The 21,227-nt window shown below is 42.5% G+C and overlaps 1 protein-coding gene across 5 annotated transcripts in view; it reads left to right on the forward strand.

Annotated features, from left to right (window-relative positions):
• Positions 1–21,227, forward strand: part of LOC121887114 (zinc finger MIZ domain-containing protein 1-like) — a 114,024-nt gene that overhangs the window by 84,626 nt on the left and 8,171 nt on the right. For 4 of the 5 annotated variants that reach the window (XM_042397685.1, XM_042397686.1, XM_042397687.1 and 1 more), the window contains exons 5-8: positions 940–1,045; positions 19,715–19,850; positions 20,280–20,394; positions 20,923–21,140. In XM_042397685.1, coding sequence (XP_042253619.1) covers positions 940–1,045; positions 19,715–19,850; positions 20,280–20,394; positions 20,923–21,140 — 575 coding nt within the window. Of the gene's footprint in view, positions 1–939; positions 1,046–7,375; positions 7,460–19,714; positions 19,851–20,279; positions 20,395–20,922; positions 21,141–21,227 lie in introns of those variants that run through there. The other variant, XM_042397689.1, reaches the window with a different exon arrangement.

The raw sequence follows: 21,227 nt of genomic DNA on the forward strand, positions 1-21,227 counted from the left end.
TCCTGTGGCATGTGGATGTTGCTCTTAATGTTTCCTCTCAGTCGGCATCGCAGCACAAGAGGCCACATTTTCTCTTCACCTTGCTGTTCTCCAACTCATATGGAACTGATAAACATGTAGTGACTTTATCCTTTAAGTTGAACCGGACCTTTGATGCTGCCAAACTACACTCTTATGTAACAGTCAGAATCTGAGAAAATGTTGAGTCCTTTGATGTGTTTAACTACCAAGGTGGCCCTGTACTGAATATGTTAACGAATCTGTGGATGAATTAAAAATGAATAACCATGTCAGAGTAATGTTATTACTTTGGTCTAAGAAATTATGTATTCAGGACTGATTATTTGTCTGTGTATTGGTTAGCAGGATGTCTAAAAACCTTGATCACAGATTTTAATAGAATTTGGTAAAATAAAAACAAATTTGAGATGAAACAAAGAACTGATGAGGTTTTGGTGCGTATGTAAAAAAATATTGTTTTAAAAAGTATTTTCTAACATTGTTTAGAAAAAATAGGCAAATTATATCTGTCTCTATGTGTATTTCAACACAGATCCATGTGCAGATGCAAATTAAATTTTTTTTTAACATTTTCTGTTCTGAAAATAAAGTAACACATCTAAATGATTGTGTAGCCTTCGAAGAGGTATGCGCTCTGTGAGCACTTTCTAGTTATCGCTTCTGTTATTTAGCTGATAATGAAATTGGCATTCTTGTGACCTTCTATGAGTGGAGTTTTTGTTACTTTTTTTAATAAAATGATGTCAAGTCCATACAGCTTAATTAATATCTTTATTTTAAGATGTGCTTAATTTACTACTACTACTACTTATCTCACAAAGATCCTCTCATTTAGTTATTTTCTCTGTCGAAATTAATTTTGGACCATAATGAATATCTGCTATTGTCCTGACTGAGTTCAGTTTGTGTCGTGTTCAGGTGGTCAGCCGTGTAGCAGCACAGCAGGGCTTCGACTTGGACCTGGGTTACCGGCTCCTGGCTGTGTGCGCTGCCAACAGGGACAAGTTCACTCCAAAATCAGCAGGTAAGACCAGAGTTTTCTCAACCGCCGTCTCAGGCCATCTGGCCATGCTGGCCTACATGGGCTCAAAGTTCCTGTTTGCATTCTTGGCAGCATTTCATGATACCCACCCATTGCTACTAGAAAGTAGAAGAACCTGGTACTACTGAAAAGTACACCTAACTGCGTTAAACACCATTTTAAGTACATCAAATGGTCACTCCATGTTTAAAGTTATGTCTGACCTCTTGAGTTGCTTGTACAAATTATTTATTTGTTCATTGTAGACATTAAATTATATTTTTTATGGTTTTCTGCACAATAAACAGTCCAACCATCTCTTTTTGTTTTTGTTTTCAACAACAATGGTGATGCAAAATACCTTTTCCTTTTTCAATCTCACTCAAGAATTGAGTATTACCCTATAACATACAGTAGCAGTCAACAGTTTGGCCACACCTTCCCACTTGAATGAGAAAGTGTGTCCAAACATTTGACTGGAACAACATGCTTAAACTTTCACTTTTTCATGTCACATCTCACTACCAAACTTGTTCACAACATGGAGAACTACATCTCGATTTATTTTCTTCGCTAGAGTTTTAGACAAAGTGCGCACAGCAGAATGTTCCATTTGTCACATGTGACAAAAAACTACTGTATCAGTGATGATGAGTTCCTGTTTTCATACAGCACCATCACCTCGGTACAGTGATGGATTATTTGGACAGATGTAGACTGCTAAATGTTGTTATCAAGCTGGCAAAAAAGCATGCTGAAGCACAGTGGGAATGAAGACGTATAGGCTGTCAGCAGCTCGCAGATAACAGGAATATTTTGTGCTCCTTTACGGTTTTTGATTTGTGGTTTCCACCTGTCTTGGGTTACGAGGAAAGCGGGATTGTGCAATTGCTTCTGTGTGCTCGGCCTCTCCGCTGAGCTGCCTTAAGCCGACTAGGACATGAAAGTCAGACCCACATGTTGTTTAAATTTTCACTTTGTTTGCCTTTTCTGATTTATGGTGTTCATGGTTTTATATGTGGTTATATGAGGCTTCAAATCATGCGATGTCACTCTTGTGTCAGCCACGGGAGGGGAATCGCTGTCTGCAATTAACTTACACCGCCAAATGTTCTAATTCTACTTAATGCTAAATCAAATCTAAGGCCCTACTTTACGGGCTTAGATAAGATTGCCAATTGATTCTCTGTCTAAATAATTTCCTGCAACAGTAGTCATTTGGAAAGCGGCAAGTACTCGAGTCTAGGCAGCATCCCAAAGTGCATTTCATGGACAATTATGTACCTGTATATGCATGGATATTTTGAGAGGAGAGGCCTGTAGAGAGAGAGAGAGAGAGAGTCAATGGACACCACTGTAGAGGCTCTGCATTCTCCTGCAAAGCTCCCAGAAGCTCTAGAGTGGAGGCCCCAGTCGAGGAGGTTGTTAAGGCGGAAAGAAAGCCTTCTCTGGCAGCCAGGGAGATGGCTCTTAAACGACACTCCCCCCAGGGCCCCAGGGGCAGGACCCACTCCCCGACATCCAGCAGGGCCGTTGCCGAGCGACGGGGGAAGGGAGTGAGTCACATGATGTGGCCAGGATGGTGGCAGCAGGTCAGCCATCCAACACCAGAGACAGACGAGTCAGTGTCTGCCGTGCACTGAGGAGCCTATTAGAAGCCTGGAACAAATCTGAAAAAGCAAGATGGGTTCTGTGTAGGAGTACATGGGAAGAGGTGAAGTTTTAATTGAATACTGTGTCCCCTGCATGATGTTGCTTTGACAAAAATTCACTTAGCCAAATCTGCCAGTTTTCTTGGATGTGATCCAAGCTAAACTCCAATTTCTGCTCAGAGCAGAAAGTCCTTTTCAAATTCTCAGCTCAGTCATAAATACGACAGTCTGTCGTTTGTTGCGTGACAAGCTTTTTTTATTGTTCTGGATAAAGACAGAGAGAAACTGTTCCACCTCTTGTTTGTTCCCTATCTCTGGCTCGTGTAGCCCAAACCCTGGGAGTTTTCTTAAAAGAAAAAAGTGTCCTGGGAGCATTTGAAGCCAAATCTTGTTTTCATAACCACTGGCCTGCTCACATCATGCATCTTGTAATCTCCTCTGAAAATCTATGTTGAAAGTGGGAGTAAAAAAAAAAGCAAGCTATCTGGCAGTTAAGAGCGGTTCTGTCTGCCACAGAGGACATTAGGTCAATGGATGAGCACTAATAAGTAAATCAGATTTGGTGTCCCATTTTAACCAGGACTAACTTGTCGTCGAGATGTCTTGGCTCTGACACACGGCTTGGTCGAGCTATTACATTTCTGTTATGTCATCTAAATTCCTCTCCCGAACATGGGAGAAAATTGAGGGGGGAAATTGTGCTGAGGGGAGGGCAGAGCTGATTTCAGCAGTAGAAAATCAATGTTCACAGCCAACTTACAGCTGAAACAGATTGTAGCTTTGACAAATGAATTCATCATGAAGTGCCTCCAATGGTTTAAGGCTGCAGTTTGTTAATTTTTTTTTGGTAAGAAAAAGCTTAAAGTGCAAAATTCAAAGAAATACACCTTGATCAAAATGACACCGACAATATGTATCTTCTTGCCGCAGGAAAAGTTCATTATTGCCTCCTATTGATTTAATCAGTTAACATATCTGAATTATAGTGAAGTGAGTGGTTCAGAGGTTTAGATCATGTTTGTTGTAACTTGGAATCAGCTTAATTGCTTTTCTGCAGCTGACTAGAAAAGGTGAACTCTGCATAAAGTGTGGTTTGGTGAATTGTACAACTGATCCCTTTAATGGATGTACTCAGGGGGATCGGCCAGTTGTAGTCCTTTTGCCTTTTTGCAAACGGCCCACAATGCACATAGAGTGCTGGGGGGAGGGGCATCTGTCTGCCAGTAGTGACCTCTTTGTGAATGAGATTAGCCTGCTCTATTAATCTGTGATTACTTGGACTGTCTTACCGCAGGGCGAAGCCACGCACGTGGAGCTTTGGTGACATCAAAGTAAGGAGATCATTCACTCGGTGTGGATAAACTCATCAGGGCCTCCCCTCTTTCTGTCCATCACCGGGTATATATTACAAGCCTCTTTCATCAGTGTCACACCCCTCCTGCACGGCCGCAGTGGTTCAGTCTCGTCCGAGAGTGTCGACAAAACGCTTAATCACGTTTTTTCGTCCGAGCGGGTCAGAGTGGCACATTCCCAATCGTTTGCGCCTCAGCAAGCTCTTGGAATTCCTCCGCTCTAAAGAGTGAAAGGAGGCACCAACTTATAAGAGGGGGCACCAGTCGAAGTTTTTCAGCTCCTCGAGCCGTTCATTCTCTCATGTAACAAACGCCTGGTAAACCAGCTATTCAGCAGATAATTAGTTGGGCTTCAGCTCTCGCTCTGTCAGGCTAGTTTGTCTCTACACTTGTTTTACACATGCAGGGCCATTTGATCATTAGACAGTGTGGGTTGTAGTTAACAGTGTCAGCATGATTAAAATATCTAGGCAACACAGTTTTTGTCCGTGGTTTCACCTTGTTTAGTTGTTTTGGCAGTGGGAGTTTTTACAGTGGGACTCCAGAAACTGATATCTCATTTTTGCAACCAGTTCATGCATGACGTGCAGGACCCAGTTTAGGAGGAGATGATGCATTTGTTCACACTTGTGGATAAAGATTAGGCAACTGTTTCATACCATATAAATCTATAAATTTATATAGAATATTCATCTTTACAGTCATTCAAGTTAATGTCAATTTTGTTTACACAACCCAAAATCACAATTTTGTCTCAAGAGGGCTCAACATATGATACCCAATATCCTTAAACACTTTGAGTAAGGAAAAACTCCACACTTAGATCTTACAGAAATTCTCACTTGGAAAAAAAAATGACTCTTAAGGTTAAGATGAACATTTTTCAAGTGTGCGGTGAAGCTTTTACACTTTCACTGAAGTGGTTGAATTCTTTAGTACGCTAGAGTGCAAATCTAATATAAATTTCCCTCTAAACTGTAGTTTTAAGTGCTGATTATACAGCAGATTTTTACGGTGCCTTACAGTGAAGTGGTGCTTAAGACACAGAGGTCAGACATGTTGTCATGTGTGGAAAGGTCTGCGATTTTGCACACAATACAGAGGTCGGATACACACACATGGGCCTGCAAGGCTGTAATTTCCCACCCCAAAGCTTTCCACACCAAAATGTTTTTTCTGCCTGTCTCTCCACTTGGTGTGCTTCAACATATAGTTTAGCTGCGGCTTTTCCTAAATAGAGAATAACACAGAAGTCTGAAAACACTGTTGGTGGCCGAGACTGTCAGACACAGTCAGATTAAATTGAAGACTGTAACAAATAAACACGCATTAACTAATCAGATTTAAATGCAGATTATAGACATAATTGAATGTAAGCTTTATTTCAGAGAACGATGAAGCAGCCATGGTTCCTCAGGTGGTGTCTGCTATTATTTTCATCCAAGAACTGAAACCCAGTCACTTCACCCACTGTGTAAAATTATAACTCTGTATTAAGTCTTGTCAAATCTAAATCTTCTCAGATGGAGCTCCATACACACTCCTTTAAACATTACAATCATTATGGGTCTATACTATTATTTACACGTTAAATAGTGCACCACAAAAACAGACTTCAGGCTTCTTTTTTGACATTTTTGACATTATTTTACAGTTTGAAAGTGCAGAGACAGGAAGCAGAGATAGAGAGAGCGGTATGACTTGCAACAAAGGTCACTGGCTGGAATTAAGCAGCAGACATGATGGTTATGTGGTTTGCGTCTTAACCAGTAGGCTACAGGGGGGCCCCAGAAGTAGATTTGAACTCAAACGAGTTTCATGCTTATTGTTATCCATCAAACTTAAATTCATAGACAAGATCTTAAAAAAATCTGAAAAACTCTTTTTTTTTCTTTAAAACAAACTTTTTGTACTATATGACAGTATCTCATATTATATTCTGTATATTTCTAATCTGTTTTCTCCTAAGATTAATCACTCTGTTCAAACCCAAGATGCTGCATATTTATGGCTGCACCATTAAATCAAATGCAAATATTTCTACTGTAGATGTCTTGTGCATTAGTTTATACCCATTTCTCCAAAACATCAGTGCAGTACATTTAATATCTTTGGAAACTTTTGGTTCTCTACTTGAATTTAAAACAAAATTCTGAGGATTTCAACAAAGCTTAGCTGTAACACATGGGATTGTACAGATGGACCGAGGTTAAAGGCTTATGGAAGTATATGCACTGGATTCTTGTCACAGAGGCTATAAATCTACACTCTGTGCACTTTGGACAATTTCAGCGTTTTACACTGCATGGTCAAGTGAAGTCTTCCAGCCAGCCATGATTGATGTGTTAACTTGCAGTAGGGGTGCCAGGCTGTAAGTCACCTACCGTGCACTTAGCTGATAGTAAATACCAAGAGAGCAAATACAGACAGGAGAAACCAGAGATAAGAGCTGTTGAGCATGTCTGTCTTTCCTCCCTTGTAGTTACAGCAGTTATTATGTCTATGGCAGCACGATGTGATTGGTAGCATCTTCCGCCACTCCATAAGGCTCTGTAATTTGCGGTGCTGAAGAATCGGATGTTTGCATATTAAAATTAATTTACATTGTACCTTATGTCTCTAATTAAATACTTATTACTGTGTTTAAACCACAGATCAGTTGCACTAATTTGACACCTGAATTGACTTGCTGCTGGTGAGCACAAGTATTTTTATTTGCGGGATGACAATAGATGCTCCAGACTGCCTCAGGTGGTGTGTCTACCCACAGTTTACATGTTTTATAGGTGTGTAATTATTTATCCAAAAGCTTACTCGGGCTCATGTGCTCTGAAAGACAAATGTGGTCTAATTGGCCCCTCCTTCTCTGATTCCAACCCTCTGCGCATCAGGAAGCCACAATACCCAGCCTCCTCCTCCTCCTCCTCCTCCTCCTCCTCCTCCTCCTCCTCCTCCATGCCCCTTAATTACAATGACTATTTTGATGGATTAAGTCAACTGTATGCAAAGACAAGGTTTGGGGGCTGAAATCACTGCTCAGTGTACCCACCTGAATCATTTCTATGGACACTTTTCTGCAGCATCTCCCTCACAACAAATGTTGCTTTAAATGAATTGATTGAGGCTTCTTTTACTCGTTGCTCTGGACCCGGGCCAAGATACAGGCTGTCTAGCACATTAGGCACCACCCCCCTTTGCAAGTTTGAAATGTGAGCTGCCTGCATTTTTTTTTCCTCTCCTCTCCTCTCCTCCCTCCCTCCTCCCCTCCCCTCCCCTCCCCTCCCTCCCCTCCCTCTCTCCCTTCTGGCGAAGTGGCTGTGGCTGCTTCTGTGTGATGTGTGTATTGGGAGAGCAAGCAATGGATCACTAGACAGAAAAAGAAGATACATCAATAACAGCTGCATACATCCGAGGTGAGGAGATAAGCATTTGGTTCTCTCTCTCTCTCTCCCTCTCTGCCTGTCCTCCCACCCCCTCTCTCTCTCTCTCTGTCACCCCCCATCCCTCCCCCCCTCCCTGTCTTTAACCCTTTACTGCTGCAGAAGCCGGCTCCTAATTTTGCTAAATTATTTGTGACGATACGTACCTTTCTTTTTCTCTGACCACAAACGGGCGTCCTCCTCTGCTCCTTGTGGTTGTTAGTGCCGTATGAAGTTTCTCTTTTTTTTCTTTTTTTTTTTTTTTTTTTTTTACAGCTTATCCCTCTTTTCCCTCTCATTGTCTCTGGGGTATTTGTTGCTTGAGTGCAAAGAAGCCGGTGGCAAGTACAGCAGGAGCCCATTAGCAATGACTCCATCTGTGATTGGTTTTGCCTGCGAAACAGAGAGAGCAGCCATGAATAATTGATGTGTATTGTGCAGTCAGTCACTGGACACGCAGGGAGAGAGGAGAGGAAAACAGAGAGAAGCTGCTGCCCTGAGACACCAAGGGAAACGAGGGGAAAGAGGGAGGGAGGGGTGGGGGGGGGAAGAATGTTACAGAGAAGAGAGGAAGGTGGGAGGGATAGAGAGACACAGAGAAAGAGCTTTAAAATAGCTGCTGGCTTCAGTAGTGCAGAGATTAAGGCTGCCCTGTATCGCCTTCGCCTTTGTTCTGCTGTTGCAGATTCGTTTCTAGACACATGGGTCCCCCTTTTTTCTGTGCAGTGAAGAGTGAGAAATAAGCAGGGACATTGCTGGAGTTAGCCTGGTTGAAATGCTGGTGGCATTTTAGACATGGGAGGGAGAGTCTTCACTGCTGTGAATAGGACAGATCTGCGAAGCTGTGAACTGTCAAAAGGAGGAGACAACAGTTAAAGAGGGTTGTGTTTGCAGGGGGTGTATTCAGTGACAAGGAAGGTGGATCTGCTGCTGCTGCTGCTGCTGCTGAGAGTAACTTCACATTATTTCACCCTTGGTGGGATGGGGGGGGGGTAGATAGAGGTTTGATTCCTGCATTGGTGGGTGCAGGCGGGCACCCTGCCACGTCTTAAACTAACGGAATGGGGTTTGACAGTGTGACGAGTGCCTCGCAGCGCCCCGCGTGATAGAGTTGCAACAGCTGACTGCTGCATTTGACCCACTTACACCTCACACAGAAGGGGTCAAAATGGCCTTGATTATCTCTCTGAGTCGCGTTGACCTACTTGAGGCGGCGTATTCAGTGTAACTCTTGGCAGTTTATCACACCCACTCCCCTCTGTGCCACACAGCGCAACCAGCCAGGCTCACTGCAGAGATACACACAGATTTTCCCCCCATGTAGGAATTCAGTGGTTTCAGATCAGTGATTTGGTGTTTCTCATGGTTCAAGAGAGTTTTTCATCAGGAGCAACAGGTTTAAATTTGAGCTGTTAAATTGCATTATGATGCTATTAAGCACCTGTTTTGTTCGGAATACTAAACCAAAAATCTTTTGAGTATCAAGTACTTTCTATCTGTAGGCTTGAAAGGTTTGTACCTTGCTCCCTCATCAAGGACAGTAGCTGTAGTGAGCTCTGATTCATGATAATTACAATGGATTCCAATGGATAACCACAGCCAAAAAAAAGTATCAAAATATCCATAGAAACTTCTCAAACCACTCTTTCAGCATAATCCACCTCTCCATCTGTTGATCCATTTGTTCAGCATGTTCAAACACTCATAGTTTCTCCTCAAAGCTCCGCTGGAATCATACTTGGTGATTTAGTGGTGAAGCGTCCCATTGTTTGGAACATACTGAACATACAGTTCAACAACTGAGAAGTGGATTATGCTGCTGGAGTGTTTTTGCATGTTTTCATATGTTAAGACAATTTATTTTGCTTCGGCTGCAGGACGCAATTGAATCCAAGCATACTACAGCAAAGGCACAAACTTTTCAGGGCCACTGTCTGAGCAAAAGGTAGATTTTTGGTTGAGTACTCCTTAAATGAATGAGTTTCTGTTGAAAGAAAAAGTCTTTCTCCTCTTGACCTCAATTAAATTACTTTATTGTTCACTTGGCTTTCTCTCCACCAAGAAGGGGTTTATTTAGCTGTACAGTAAAGTCCTGGTTTGGGAAATTATTCAATGATTTTTTTTTTCCAAAAATGTTTCTGTGGGACAGTTCCCAACATGCTAAGACAGGCGAGGTTTTGCAACAGGCGGTGTTGGTAAAGAGATGTCTGGCTAGCTGTACAGTACTCCACAGTTCCAACTATTCATTACTGTTGTTTTGTCAGCTTCAATGAATCTCTTGTTCTTTGTATTGGAGATGCTTGTTTTCTTCCACCAAGTTGTGAAATTGCGCTGACCTTTTCTTCTGAAGTTTCTCAATACAATTCCAAATCAAACTAACAGCAATCGGCATTCAGGAGCAGTTGTTGCCATTTGTGTATTTGTAGAACATGCGGGCTCTTTTCATGTGGCTTTAATGAAAGAACATCCAGCCGTAAGTAATTACAGTATACACTATGTTTACACATCTTGTTATATTGTGATCATCCAATCAAACCCCAAAATAGGATTTTGATCACATTTGATATTGAATTCTCCAAAGATCAGATATTAAATTGTGATTGTAATTACGGACTGTCGCTGTGCATATAGTGTGATGGAGACAGACAGAATTTTAGTTTCACATAGCCAGTGGAGAGATCAAACTTTCTAACTGGAAAAACTGATATTATCCAGGGTCTAACTTTTCTAACTAAGCATCTGAATCAGATTTGCTAGATACTGCTAGATATGGTCGGTCTTAAAATAAGATTTGTCAAGAGAGGGGGCAGTACAGCATGTAGTGGATCATGCATAATGCTATATTTAGGTTAATAAACTCAAAATAGCCTGTTTAAGTGGCAATCAGTGTGAAAACCCAATAATGTTTGGAGAAACCAATCAACTTTTGCTGAAAAAAACTGCTTGCTTCATAAATATACAGAAGAAATATTCTGATAATCAAAGTTTTGAAATTGCATTGAAACGCCAGGTGAAATTACAGCTAGATTTTCCTCCTCACATAAAAGGAGGGAGACAAACGCCTCCACCAACTTGTTATTCCTACTGTATGTCCTTTAAAGAACATATAACAGCAACTAAAAGAAGAAATCAGTGGGTGCACTTTTGAGCATAATTTATGATAAATCTATAGGTGAAAAATAATAATAAATAATGATACACTTGGTCTTTTTTGTCAGCTGTGGGAAGCACTCCTATTGATCTCTATCTACAGCAGAGGTACCTACTGCAGAGACGGAGTAAAGGCCCTTTCGCACTCTTTTAGATGTGTTGTTCAGATAGCCTGAGAGTGGTGAAAAGATGCTTTCAGAGGTCAGATAAGAGAGATCTACATGTGCAGAGACACTTTAGAGGAAACCAAAAACCAGAGACAGTAATAAGAGATTAAAATGTATGGTATTTTTGAGCTGAACCCTACTTACCAATCATTTTCCATCATGCCACTTCTGATCAAACCTTGTTAACTGCTCTGATAAAGTGCTCATTGAAGTCGCAAGGAATGTCTTGCAGTGATGTGTCTTGTTTTTTTAAGATTAACATTCCTTATACTGACTGCACAGGTATTATAGTCATTTTGCACCTTAAGACTTTAGAAGTATGACATATTTCCCCTTTAATAACAGCTTTTTGTGATTCTGTTTTATCATTTTGCACGCTTGAAGTATCAGTCATTCTCTCCTCTTCTCAGTAGGTTTTTAGACACTCCGTAAGTTGTATAATTGATGTACAACCTGATATGTATTATATGTCAACCATCCATTCACCTCATAGGTTTGTGTTTGAACAAGGGAGGGACTCAATGAAATGTCTGTACTTCATTCACTGAAATATCTTAGAAATGTTTGTAAAGTCCAGTAAAATGTAAAATTTGAACCCTACAGAGACCAACTGCTGCAGGAGGTGTCAGTCTGACTCAGGTACTGGTTGTGTGTTGAAGTGCTGCACAGGAAATTCATACACATTGGCTGGATCCAAACCAAACCATCCTCATCACAGTCCGTACATTCTGTCCACACATTGGACTGTGTAGATGTGCAATACATGGAATGACATCTGATGTGCTTTTTTGGTTGGTCATTTAGAAGAGCTACATGGCTGCTGTTGTGTTGTCTGTCAGAGTTTTACAGTATGAAGCATGTCACATGATGGTGTTTTGTCATCTTGCCTGCGTCATGGCTGACACTTATGTTCTCTGCTGTTCATTAAAGCCATTAAAGATCTAAGTTACTTATATACTTTTTTTTCCTCTTGATGATTTGAATGTTAATTATACCCCCGCCTCCTCATTTCAGTAAAAAAGCAGTTAGAGTAGTAAGAGTGTGAAGAGTAAGAATAATATGATGAAACTTTAATGATCGCTGTAAGAAAACTGGGACAACAGGCGTGAATGAGAAAAGCAAATTGGATGTTATTTACAGTAAACATGCAACTGCTTTTCAGCACTGGCCCATACTATATAGTGTGAGTGGCAAAATAAATAAAAAAAACATGGAATATGAAATTATATAAATTTAAGATAATTTGTATATGAAAAAAAAGACTGTATATTATAAAATACATTTTTACAAACACACTTATAGTCTGAAATACAGAATATGTAACAATAGATAAAAATATGAAAATATAAGAAATCTAGTATGAAGAAATAAGATGAATACATGAATATGAAAAAATACTTATTTCTTCCTAAGGCCATACATACTAAATGTACCGAAACGTTCAGTAAAAGAATGAGCGGTAAGTTTTATTGTTTCCATTTGGCTCGAGTGTTTATCCTGAAGAAGGTTTTTATTCAAATCCTGAGCTGTTGCACATATGGATGACTCTAATGAGCCTCGAGGGGTGCCAGGACCCAACCCAGGCTCCTCCAGTGTCTGTTTTCACTGTACTTCTAAGAGGAGGCTTTGACCCCAGGCCCACTGTGAAAAGGTCACAGGTGAATCAGCCACCAGTGTATGCCACCATGACACTACCGGCTCTGCCCAGCACCCTGAGGTGGGCACTAGTCTGGGCACATCTGCTCCGTGCCTAATTAGTATCATTGTAGACAAGAGCTTAAGGCTGGGCCTTCATTAATAGCAGCCTGTTGCTCAGGGAAACAGTCTGGCTTCAGTAAGCCGCTTCTTTGCAGGTCTGCTCATCTGATAATCTGGTTGCAGGAGCGCACGGTTAAAAACACACTTTGTGCTGGTGGAGTCTGGCTCAACAAGCAGTTGACAGAGTTTCAGAAATCTCAGTGTGGTCAGATAAAAGATTAGTTAGACAATCTGAATTTTCTATGGCACGCAAACATTTTGCTTTATCTTGTATTAATCAATAAATTCTCAAAACTGTACTTGAATAATCCATAACAGTGTATAATAGTAATCATATAAAGTAGAGGTTGACCAATGAATCAGCCGTACAGAAATGCCAAACCAGGTTTGAGGTAATTTATAAACAGTGTCTATGACAGTGTCACTATTACATCCACCAGAGAACCCTGACAAGTTGATTTTGACATGTCCTGCTCAATATGTATCCCAAATATCGATATCAGTATTGGCCTCAAAAATCGGTCAGGCTATAATATGAAATTTATTTATATATAACTCAGACATTTACTATAGTCAATATAAAACGTACATGTAAAATTTAAAAGATGAAGATCACAAAACAAAACAAAACAAGGAACAAAAGCTAACATTTGTCAAAGTTTAGTTTTATCACTGTGTGGTGATGCAGTGCATTTCGAATCAATCTACACTTAAACTGCATTTCCCAGTAATGATAATATGACTTTGACAAAACTGGGTGCAGACTTGATTTTCACTGTGATGGATTACATAACTCAAGCAAGTTTCAAGAGTCTGCTAGTTTATTTTCATACTATATGGAAATCAATGAAAATCAATGGATGTCTGTAATGGTAGGAGAAATATATCCAAAATCTAAAACACAACATTATGGTTGGCAAGTTTGTTAGCTTTGGTGTGAAGTATGCACGTGTGATTTGTAGTACATACACAACCACTGGTATGGTCCTTTAAGGAAGCTCCAAAACTTGACCTCAGAGACTTGAACGAATTATTGCCAGATTTCAGCTCCTGAATTAAGACATAAAGATGTAGGTTTGGAAGGAGTTTTGCTCCCAATCAGCTTACTGTAGCAGGAAGCGACATATAGTAACAGATTGAAGGCTGAATGTTGTTTGGATTTAATGCACGAGGAATTAATTCTCACCAGGGGGTTGAAATGCTATAGATTTCCACCTTCATGCTTTACAGGGACCCTGAATGGCATGCCCTGTTTTTAATGAAGAGATTTGTTGCATGTGCCAAGAGAGATTATCTTTTAAAACACTGGCCTGGTTAGGGCAAAGGCTGGCTCCTGTGTAACCATGACCAAGAAATGACAGTCACAGTGATGAGATCTGCATAAATCATCCTGAGATTATCACATATACTATATCTTGTTCCAGGTGGTATTCACTTAGTGATAAGTGGATTTCTTTATAGACACACAGTATAATCTTTATCTAAAAAGCTGGAAACACAGATTTTATGTGAAGATAAGACTCTTATCTTTGACGTTATTGATTTTTATTCAGGGTTCCTGCATTTGTGTTATGTATAGAGATACAAATTTGCATCACAAAGAGGTTAGCTTGATTCTTGAATACTGAACTCTTATTATCTGCAGAAGTTGTTACAACAGCATGCTTGGGAAATTAAGTGTTTAGAGTTTTTTATGTAACAACAAAGAATGCAGGATGTCTCAACAGCAACCCAGAAACACCAAATCCGCTGCTTTTTCTTTTTTCTCCTTGTGCCGGTTGCCTCCACATGGCCACATATGCTTCTGGCCACAGTAAAACCTTTTTGGCATGAGTCCAAGCGTCCCCCCACCCCACCCTCGCCGGATGGACATGGCACGACACTGTGGCCATGTGGCCAGCAGGAGGCTGTATTTAAGCCGGGGCAGCTCTGAAATGGGCCATAAAACCTAGCCAGCAAGTCTGGCTCCCCATGAGGCAATGGGCCTAAGTACTCATTGACAAGACTCCAACATCACTGACTTCCCAGAGAGAGCAACAGAGGAAATAATACAAGAAAAAGAAAGGAAGCAGACAAAGATGAGGTGCAGACAGGAGGCTGTTGTCTGGCCTAGATAGACAGGCTGTTTTATAACTCTTAGCGCTAATGCTTTCAACCCACCACACATAGCTTCTTTCCCATGCTTTCCCACAGAACACCCACTTTCATTGTGATTTTTTAAAATTTTTCTTTCAGCTAAACATGCCTTTTCTCAGTGAAATAGCTGCGTATCTGTTTATATCAAAGGGGAAATGTGTCACATTTTGACACCACATGGCTGCCGTGACATTCACATGTTGCCACTTCACACTTCCTGCCCGCTTCATCAGCTTTCTGGACACATCAGTCACCGTGAAATATGTCACGAAATGACTCAACTTATTTTAGACGCTCAGCAACTGAGCTAATGAAGTCGGTTTACAGACTTAGTTTTACAACCCCCAGTTCACACTTACCTCTGTGCCAAAGTGTCGGAGGGTTGAGAGGGTGACCAAAGAGGGAAAATGTATACCATGTGTGAAAAGAGGTACACCTGTGAGTTCAGCCTGCAGCTTCAACCTAATTATCCCCGCCATGGATGGACAAGTAGCACAGTTCTAGCCTGTCATGGGTTGACTGGTCTGTAACCTGTTGCAGAAAGACTGCGTGATGAACAACCCCCTTCCATTTCATTATCAAATTGGCATTGATGAATAATTTATGGTATCTGGGTACAGACAAAGAGAAGTTTAATGACTGCCAGGTGGGCATCCATGCCTCTGTGGTGAGCAATAAATAAGCAATGTCATAGCAACCGGTGTTTCACATAGTTTTCCATAGATTATGAGGTACATCCCAGAATTTTACAATTCCAGGAAGCCTACATGAGGCACATAAGTGAGGAATTCTGTGGCTAAAATGGAACATGGCAGTTTTGCATGGCCTCTTAGGTGCTTTCAGTAACCAGGGATACTAGGGCTCCTAAGACTCTTATTTTAATTGACTTTGGCCTGCAGGAGGCTTGTGTCCATTCAGACCTTTCTGGGCAGAGAGAGAGAGAGAGAGAGATAGAGAGAGAGAGAGGAGGGAGGGAGGAACAGAATGTGAATAGAGCTCCCTCAGAAACTGAAGAGTGCAGCCCACTAGAGCTGTTCTTGTTAGTTTGCTCGTGGTCTTTGTTCTCCTTTCAGCCCTTCTGGCTAAATGTCTTCAAACAAACCGTTTTGGGGTTGGGATTCTTTTCGACAGGTTTATAGCATAAGTTGGACTTGGTACAGTTAGTATGGGTATAAGTGATTAAGTAGCGCAGATGATGTGAGTGTGCGGTGATGGCTTGGCATCATGTGTGTGTTTGTGTGGACGTGAGTGTCAGTGACCAAGCCATGTGGGACGATGCCAGGTGGGAGTCCAGGGATGACAAGGGAGCAGGTGTCTATTAGATAGAGCGCAGAGAGGGAGGGAGGAGGTGTAAGGGAGGGAGGAGGAGGGACAAGGATCATAAGAGCTCTTGGCATCTGCCTTACCTGCTGCCTCCCCAGCAGTCCCCTGCCAGTAAACTAAGGGAAAGAGGGAGAAAGAAAAGGGAAAAAAAAGATAAAGAGAAGAGGAAAAAAAAATGTTTTGAAGGAGGCAGCAAGTGAAGGACCGACCTTTTTAATGCCATTCATGTCTATGATTCATGTCATGATATTTATCTCAAATCAGCCAACACAATAGAGCTGAATGGGATTTCATTTGTGGTGTATGGCAAAAGCTCAACAGCAATGTCACTCACTAGAAACAAAGTCCCTGATACTCTTAATAATCCACAGGACACACAAACAATTTTCCATCATGTAACGTTTCTTCAGCGTGAAAGAAAGAGTGCTTTTTGAAGAGTTGCACATACAACGCATGCTGGAAAATATGCTAATATGCCAAGTCTGTGTCTCAATGACTTGATTTGATGAGTTTAGTGAAGCCCTAGCAGTATATTCATTAAACTCGAGACTTCAAGTCACGCTTCTCAAATGAATCAAACTTCCATATTTACATTAAATTAATGATAAAAGATTTGTAGGTGTAACGAAATTCCAGTATGATGTTTTACAGTGTTGGCAAATCAAACCAAATCTATCTGCACATCTAAGTGAGAAGTGAGTAAGGAGATATGTTTTATTGCAATTTGGGTGAACTGAACCTTTAATCTAGAGGCACACTTTGTCTCTGTGCCTCCTGCCTATGTGTGCAGTGAAAGGTTGGGTGGGGGAGCATTATCATTGGAAAGAGCATTGAACAACTGTCAGGGATGCAGTCTATGTCATTTGTCATGTCTCCCTGGGGCTTTATGACAGAGAGTGAAGCTGGAAGCTGCAGACCCAGCTACTGAACCACCCATCTAGTCCCAGCAGATGCGTTTACCGCCCTTCGCCGTGGCTGACCATCAGGCTGCGCAGCTGAGCACCAGAATATCAATACGGCTCAGACTCAGCAGGACCCCTGAGACTATCTACAAGGCAAACAGGATAGGCTCCTCTCCTTATGGAAGACAGAGACCCATCGCCGCCAGGGAGACCAATGTAAACTGAGCAAAAAGACGCTCTGTTGCACCAAACAGCAATTTGATTCACTCCAGAATGGTCATGAATCGTTGTGATTTGGAAGAGTTACACCTGAGACGATTTTCTGCAATTTTGGCTCTTTTCAGTGAGAGAAACAAATGAGTCTATTGAAGGCCCGTCTGTGGGAGGAGAGCAGAAGAGAAACAGTAATCCTTTTGTGTTCATCATATGCACTGTCCTGAGAGACGTTTGGGTGAAGGAGGGCAGAGAAGGAGGAGGAGGTGGGATTGTGAGGAGTAACGGGTTGGCTGTTCGTCCTCCCGTCATTTGAAACCTGAAGTTTATCCACTGAGTCAATGACAGAGCGCCTCTCCTTTAAACAGGTTGGGGCTCAGTGGAGGTGGTAATTTTGTGTGGTGATAAGCCCTTTATCTAATGGTAGGGTAGAATAATTCCTCTTTAAGTGGCAGCACTGGTGCTTCACGCTCTCTTCTTCTCTTTCTCTCTCTCTTTCTCTCAGATATGTATTGTCATTTCTCCGCTCAGCTCAACACCGTTGTTGTTTTTGTCCCACGGCTGTTGATGTCGGCCTCGGTGTGAAACGAGGATCCCGTCCTCGTAGCCAGACGGCCTCACGGTGGCACAGTTAGGGGATAAATTGTGGAGACATGTTTATCAACATAGAAGAAGTGCAAGTTACCCCTTGTTGGAAGAGAATAATGGGACCTAATTGAGCTGTAACATGCTGGCTGGTCGCCAGGCCCTTGAATTGAAAACTCTCTCCATCAGAAGGGGGTCTGGAGAGAGGGAGGGGGCTGTTAAAACACTGCAGGACATTCTAACATAGATGTGACTCTCATAAACCTATTAACCGCGCTTGGACCCGGTTCTATTTAATTAAAACTAACCTACAAAACTGCGCATCTCCCCGTGAGTGTGATGTTTTTAGGAGGAGAGCACCTGAGAGGCCTGTTCTGTCAACCAAAGCACAGCCATGGTAAAGTCAGATCAATCCTCTGGAGGAACAGCACAGTCTGTCTCCTGGCACCTGCCTTGCCAAGAACAGGAGGGAGGAAGGAGGGGGGAAAAGAGAGAAAAAGAGAGGGAGCATGAGCGGGTGGGAAGGAGGAAAAACCCAGCTGCCTCTGCGCCTGAGCCCCGTGCTGCTTTTAAAGGAGTGGGAGGGAGGAGAGGAGAGGGAGAGGAGAGGGAGAGGCAGGGAGACTGCTGGCACCATCTGTACATGTCTTTTGTATTCCAGCCCTCATCTTTACACAGAGCGAGGCTGGTGTGCTCAGTGTTCAAATAAAAAGGAGAGGAGGTGCCTTTTGGGATGCGATGCTCTGAGAGGAGAAGGTGTGTGTTTGTGCGTCTGTGTTGAAATTCTGTTTTGTCCTCGGAAATTCAGCGCACTCAGAGGACATCTTGTGTCCTAATTATTTTACCTCTGTGTGTGTGAGTGAATATAAGCCGGTCTGGTGTTTTTCCTAGTGTGTGTGTGTGTGTGTGTCAGTAGGCTTGTACACTGTTTGCAAGCACTCATGTGTGGTCAAATCTCTGGGTTGCCATGTTTGTGATGGGAGTCAGAAGCTTTTGTTTGTTCCTCCCTCCCATCAGCCCCATTAGCCTGATGTCTCCTCTCTCACTGACTCACTCAACCTTTTTTTATCACACTCTCTCTTTCAGCCCCTCTCCCTCTCTCTGTCTCTCTGTCTCTCCCTCTCTCTCTCTCTATCTCTCTCTCTCTCTGTCTCTCTCTGTCTCTCTCTGTCTATGTAATATGTGCCGTGCCGGCCCGTCCTTGCATGTGGCAGCAGGGTGGATCTGCCTGCGAGAACAGCCTGCACTGTCTGCTGTCATATTGACGTGGCTTTTGCGCGAACCGCAGCTGAAATCACCAAGCGCTCTGTTTCAACCCACCCGCCCCTCCCTCACTCCTCGCTCCTCACTCAGCCTAGAAGTGCTGTGAATCATAAGAGGAGGTGGCTGCCCTGCTCTTTGATTGAATCCACATTCCCTTTCTCCTCTGACGCCGCAGAGACAAGCTAGAAGGAGGCAGGAGAGCAGGAGGGAGAGAAAAAGGAAAAGTGAGTCTTTTGTAGTTGGCACAGTACAAAAACATGCACTGCAGATGACAAGCATATGATTCGATCAAACGCACTCTGTGGTGGCTACCTAACCAAGCGGTAGGTAGGTAGGTAGGTGGAGAGAAGGGAAGGGCTGGAGTCCATCTGCAGACCCAGAGTGAACCCTAGTGGCCAGGAGCTGCAGTGACATGCTGGATTGATCTTTAATATTGCAGCATAAAGGTGCACTCTTATGTTTCTTAACAGAGCTTTTTCTATAGTGTGCGAAATACTCCCCGATTATCAAATTATTTCAGTTCTTTCACACACTGACACACCGTTTTGTCTGTCAGGTCATTGCTTTTCAATTTTATGTCTAAATTTGCTCAGAGGCTTCTGATCCTAAGTTGTTTGTTTCATCTGCCCTCCTCCTCTCACATCAGTTTTTGCAGGTTTTGCAGCGCTTGCAGTGGAGGGCTGTCATCTCTGCAGTCATTTCTCACAAGGGTCCGGCAGCACTGATACACTCTTCTTATGCTCTCTTTCCAGCTCTCCTATCCTCGTGGTGTGAGGAGCTGGGACGCCTCCTCCTCCTCCGTCACCAGAAGAACAGGCAGAACGAGCCTCCGGGAAAAGTGCCCATGCAGCCCCCCATGAGCTCCATGAAGCCCAGCCTCTCACACGGGTCAGTGTTCACACTGCTGCGCTTTTTGGCTTGTGTTTGAGGTGTGTTTGTGTGTGTGTTGGGTGTGTGAACAGACAGACTGGGCCCTTGGGGAAAGCCCTTCCTCTCCACATGAAGCCCAGTGTTCCTTATGGATCAGTGGCTAGACAAACTGCCAGACTAACTGCTTGTAGCACAGTCAATAGGGACAAACAGTACCTCACTAGTATATGTAGTTAATAATTACAACACAATGTTTGTGCATTGCAAGAGGAAGAATGTGTGTTTATTTCATAATCCTAACAATAAAACCTTTGTCTTACCGTATTGTCCAGCAAATGCAAATACATTTACTACGATTGTACTGTTATACATGGCAAATATTTGTGCAGTGACACAAGGTCACATTTTGTTTTGCCTACATGATGTGTTTTTGTCCGTCCCCTGCAGAGATGGGTCTTTTCCCTACGACTCAGTTCCCTGGCAACAGAACACCAATCAGCCTCCAGGTTCGTTGTCTGTGGTGACCACCGTCTGGGGCGTGACCAACACCTCGCAGAGCCAGGTGAGATCCCATACCTGTCCGACAGAGTAGAAGTGTGTCTGAGAGGACTGTATGTGAAAGGATTGTGTTTCAGCATGGATCAGTCACTGCAGTTACAAGCAAACTGATATAACCACTGGGAGACACCTGTCATACAAAACAACAGCTTTGTGGGCTCAGAACCTAAAATATTTCCCTCAAAAAATGTTTTTGTGTCAAGTGCAGATTAATCATGCAATAATACATAAAAGTAAAACTGACTCACTTTATAATGTGATTCTTGAAGTATATAAGTGATATCATATCATATCTTTTTGCAAGCTAATACCAGTTCAGTTATTCAGTTTGGATTATAACAGATTTGTGTCACCTCTTCTACCTCTTAATTCTGTTGGTAACAATTTTTGCACTTTCTTGATTTCTCTGTTTCACTGGTGAGAAATCACCCCAGTTAAAAAGACCTGTATTCTAATTCTAAGTTATTTTGAACCTCATCATAAGGCATTCAGCGTTTACCTGTGTTTATGTCTGTGTGTCTATGTCCATCAGGTGTTGGGGAATCCCATGGCCAACAACAACAATCCCATGAACCCTGGGGGCAACCCTATGGGCTCGGGGATGTCTGGTAACAACCCCGGGATGAACTCCCCTCAGTTCCCCGGTCCTCAGCAGCAGTTCCCCAACAAAGGAAACTCCAACCAGGCCTACATGCAACAGGGAATGTACGGAAGACCCAACTACCCCGGGGGAGGAGGCTTTGGTGGCAAGTAAGTGTACTTGAAGTAGGAAAGAAGTGGCTCTTGCCCATGTGGCGCACCTTGGGCTGTCTGTGCTCGTGTCTTCATGTGTTTTTA

Source organism: Thunnus maccoyii, chromosome 20 (genome assembly GCF_910596095.1).
Source record: "Thunnus maccoyii chromosome 20, fThuMac1.1, whole genome shotgun sequence".
In the NCBI taxonomy this organism is placed as follows: domain Eukaryota; kingdom Metazoa; phylum Chordata; class Actinopteri; order Scombriformes; family Scombridae; genus Thunnus; species Thunnus maccoyii.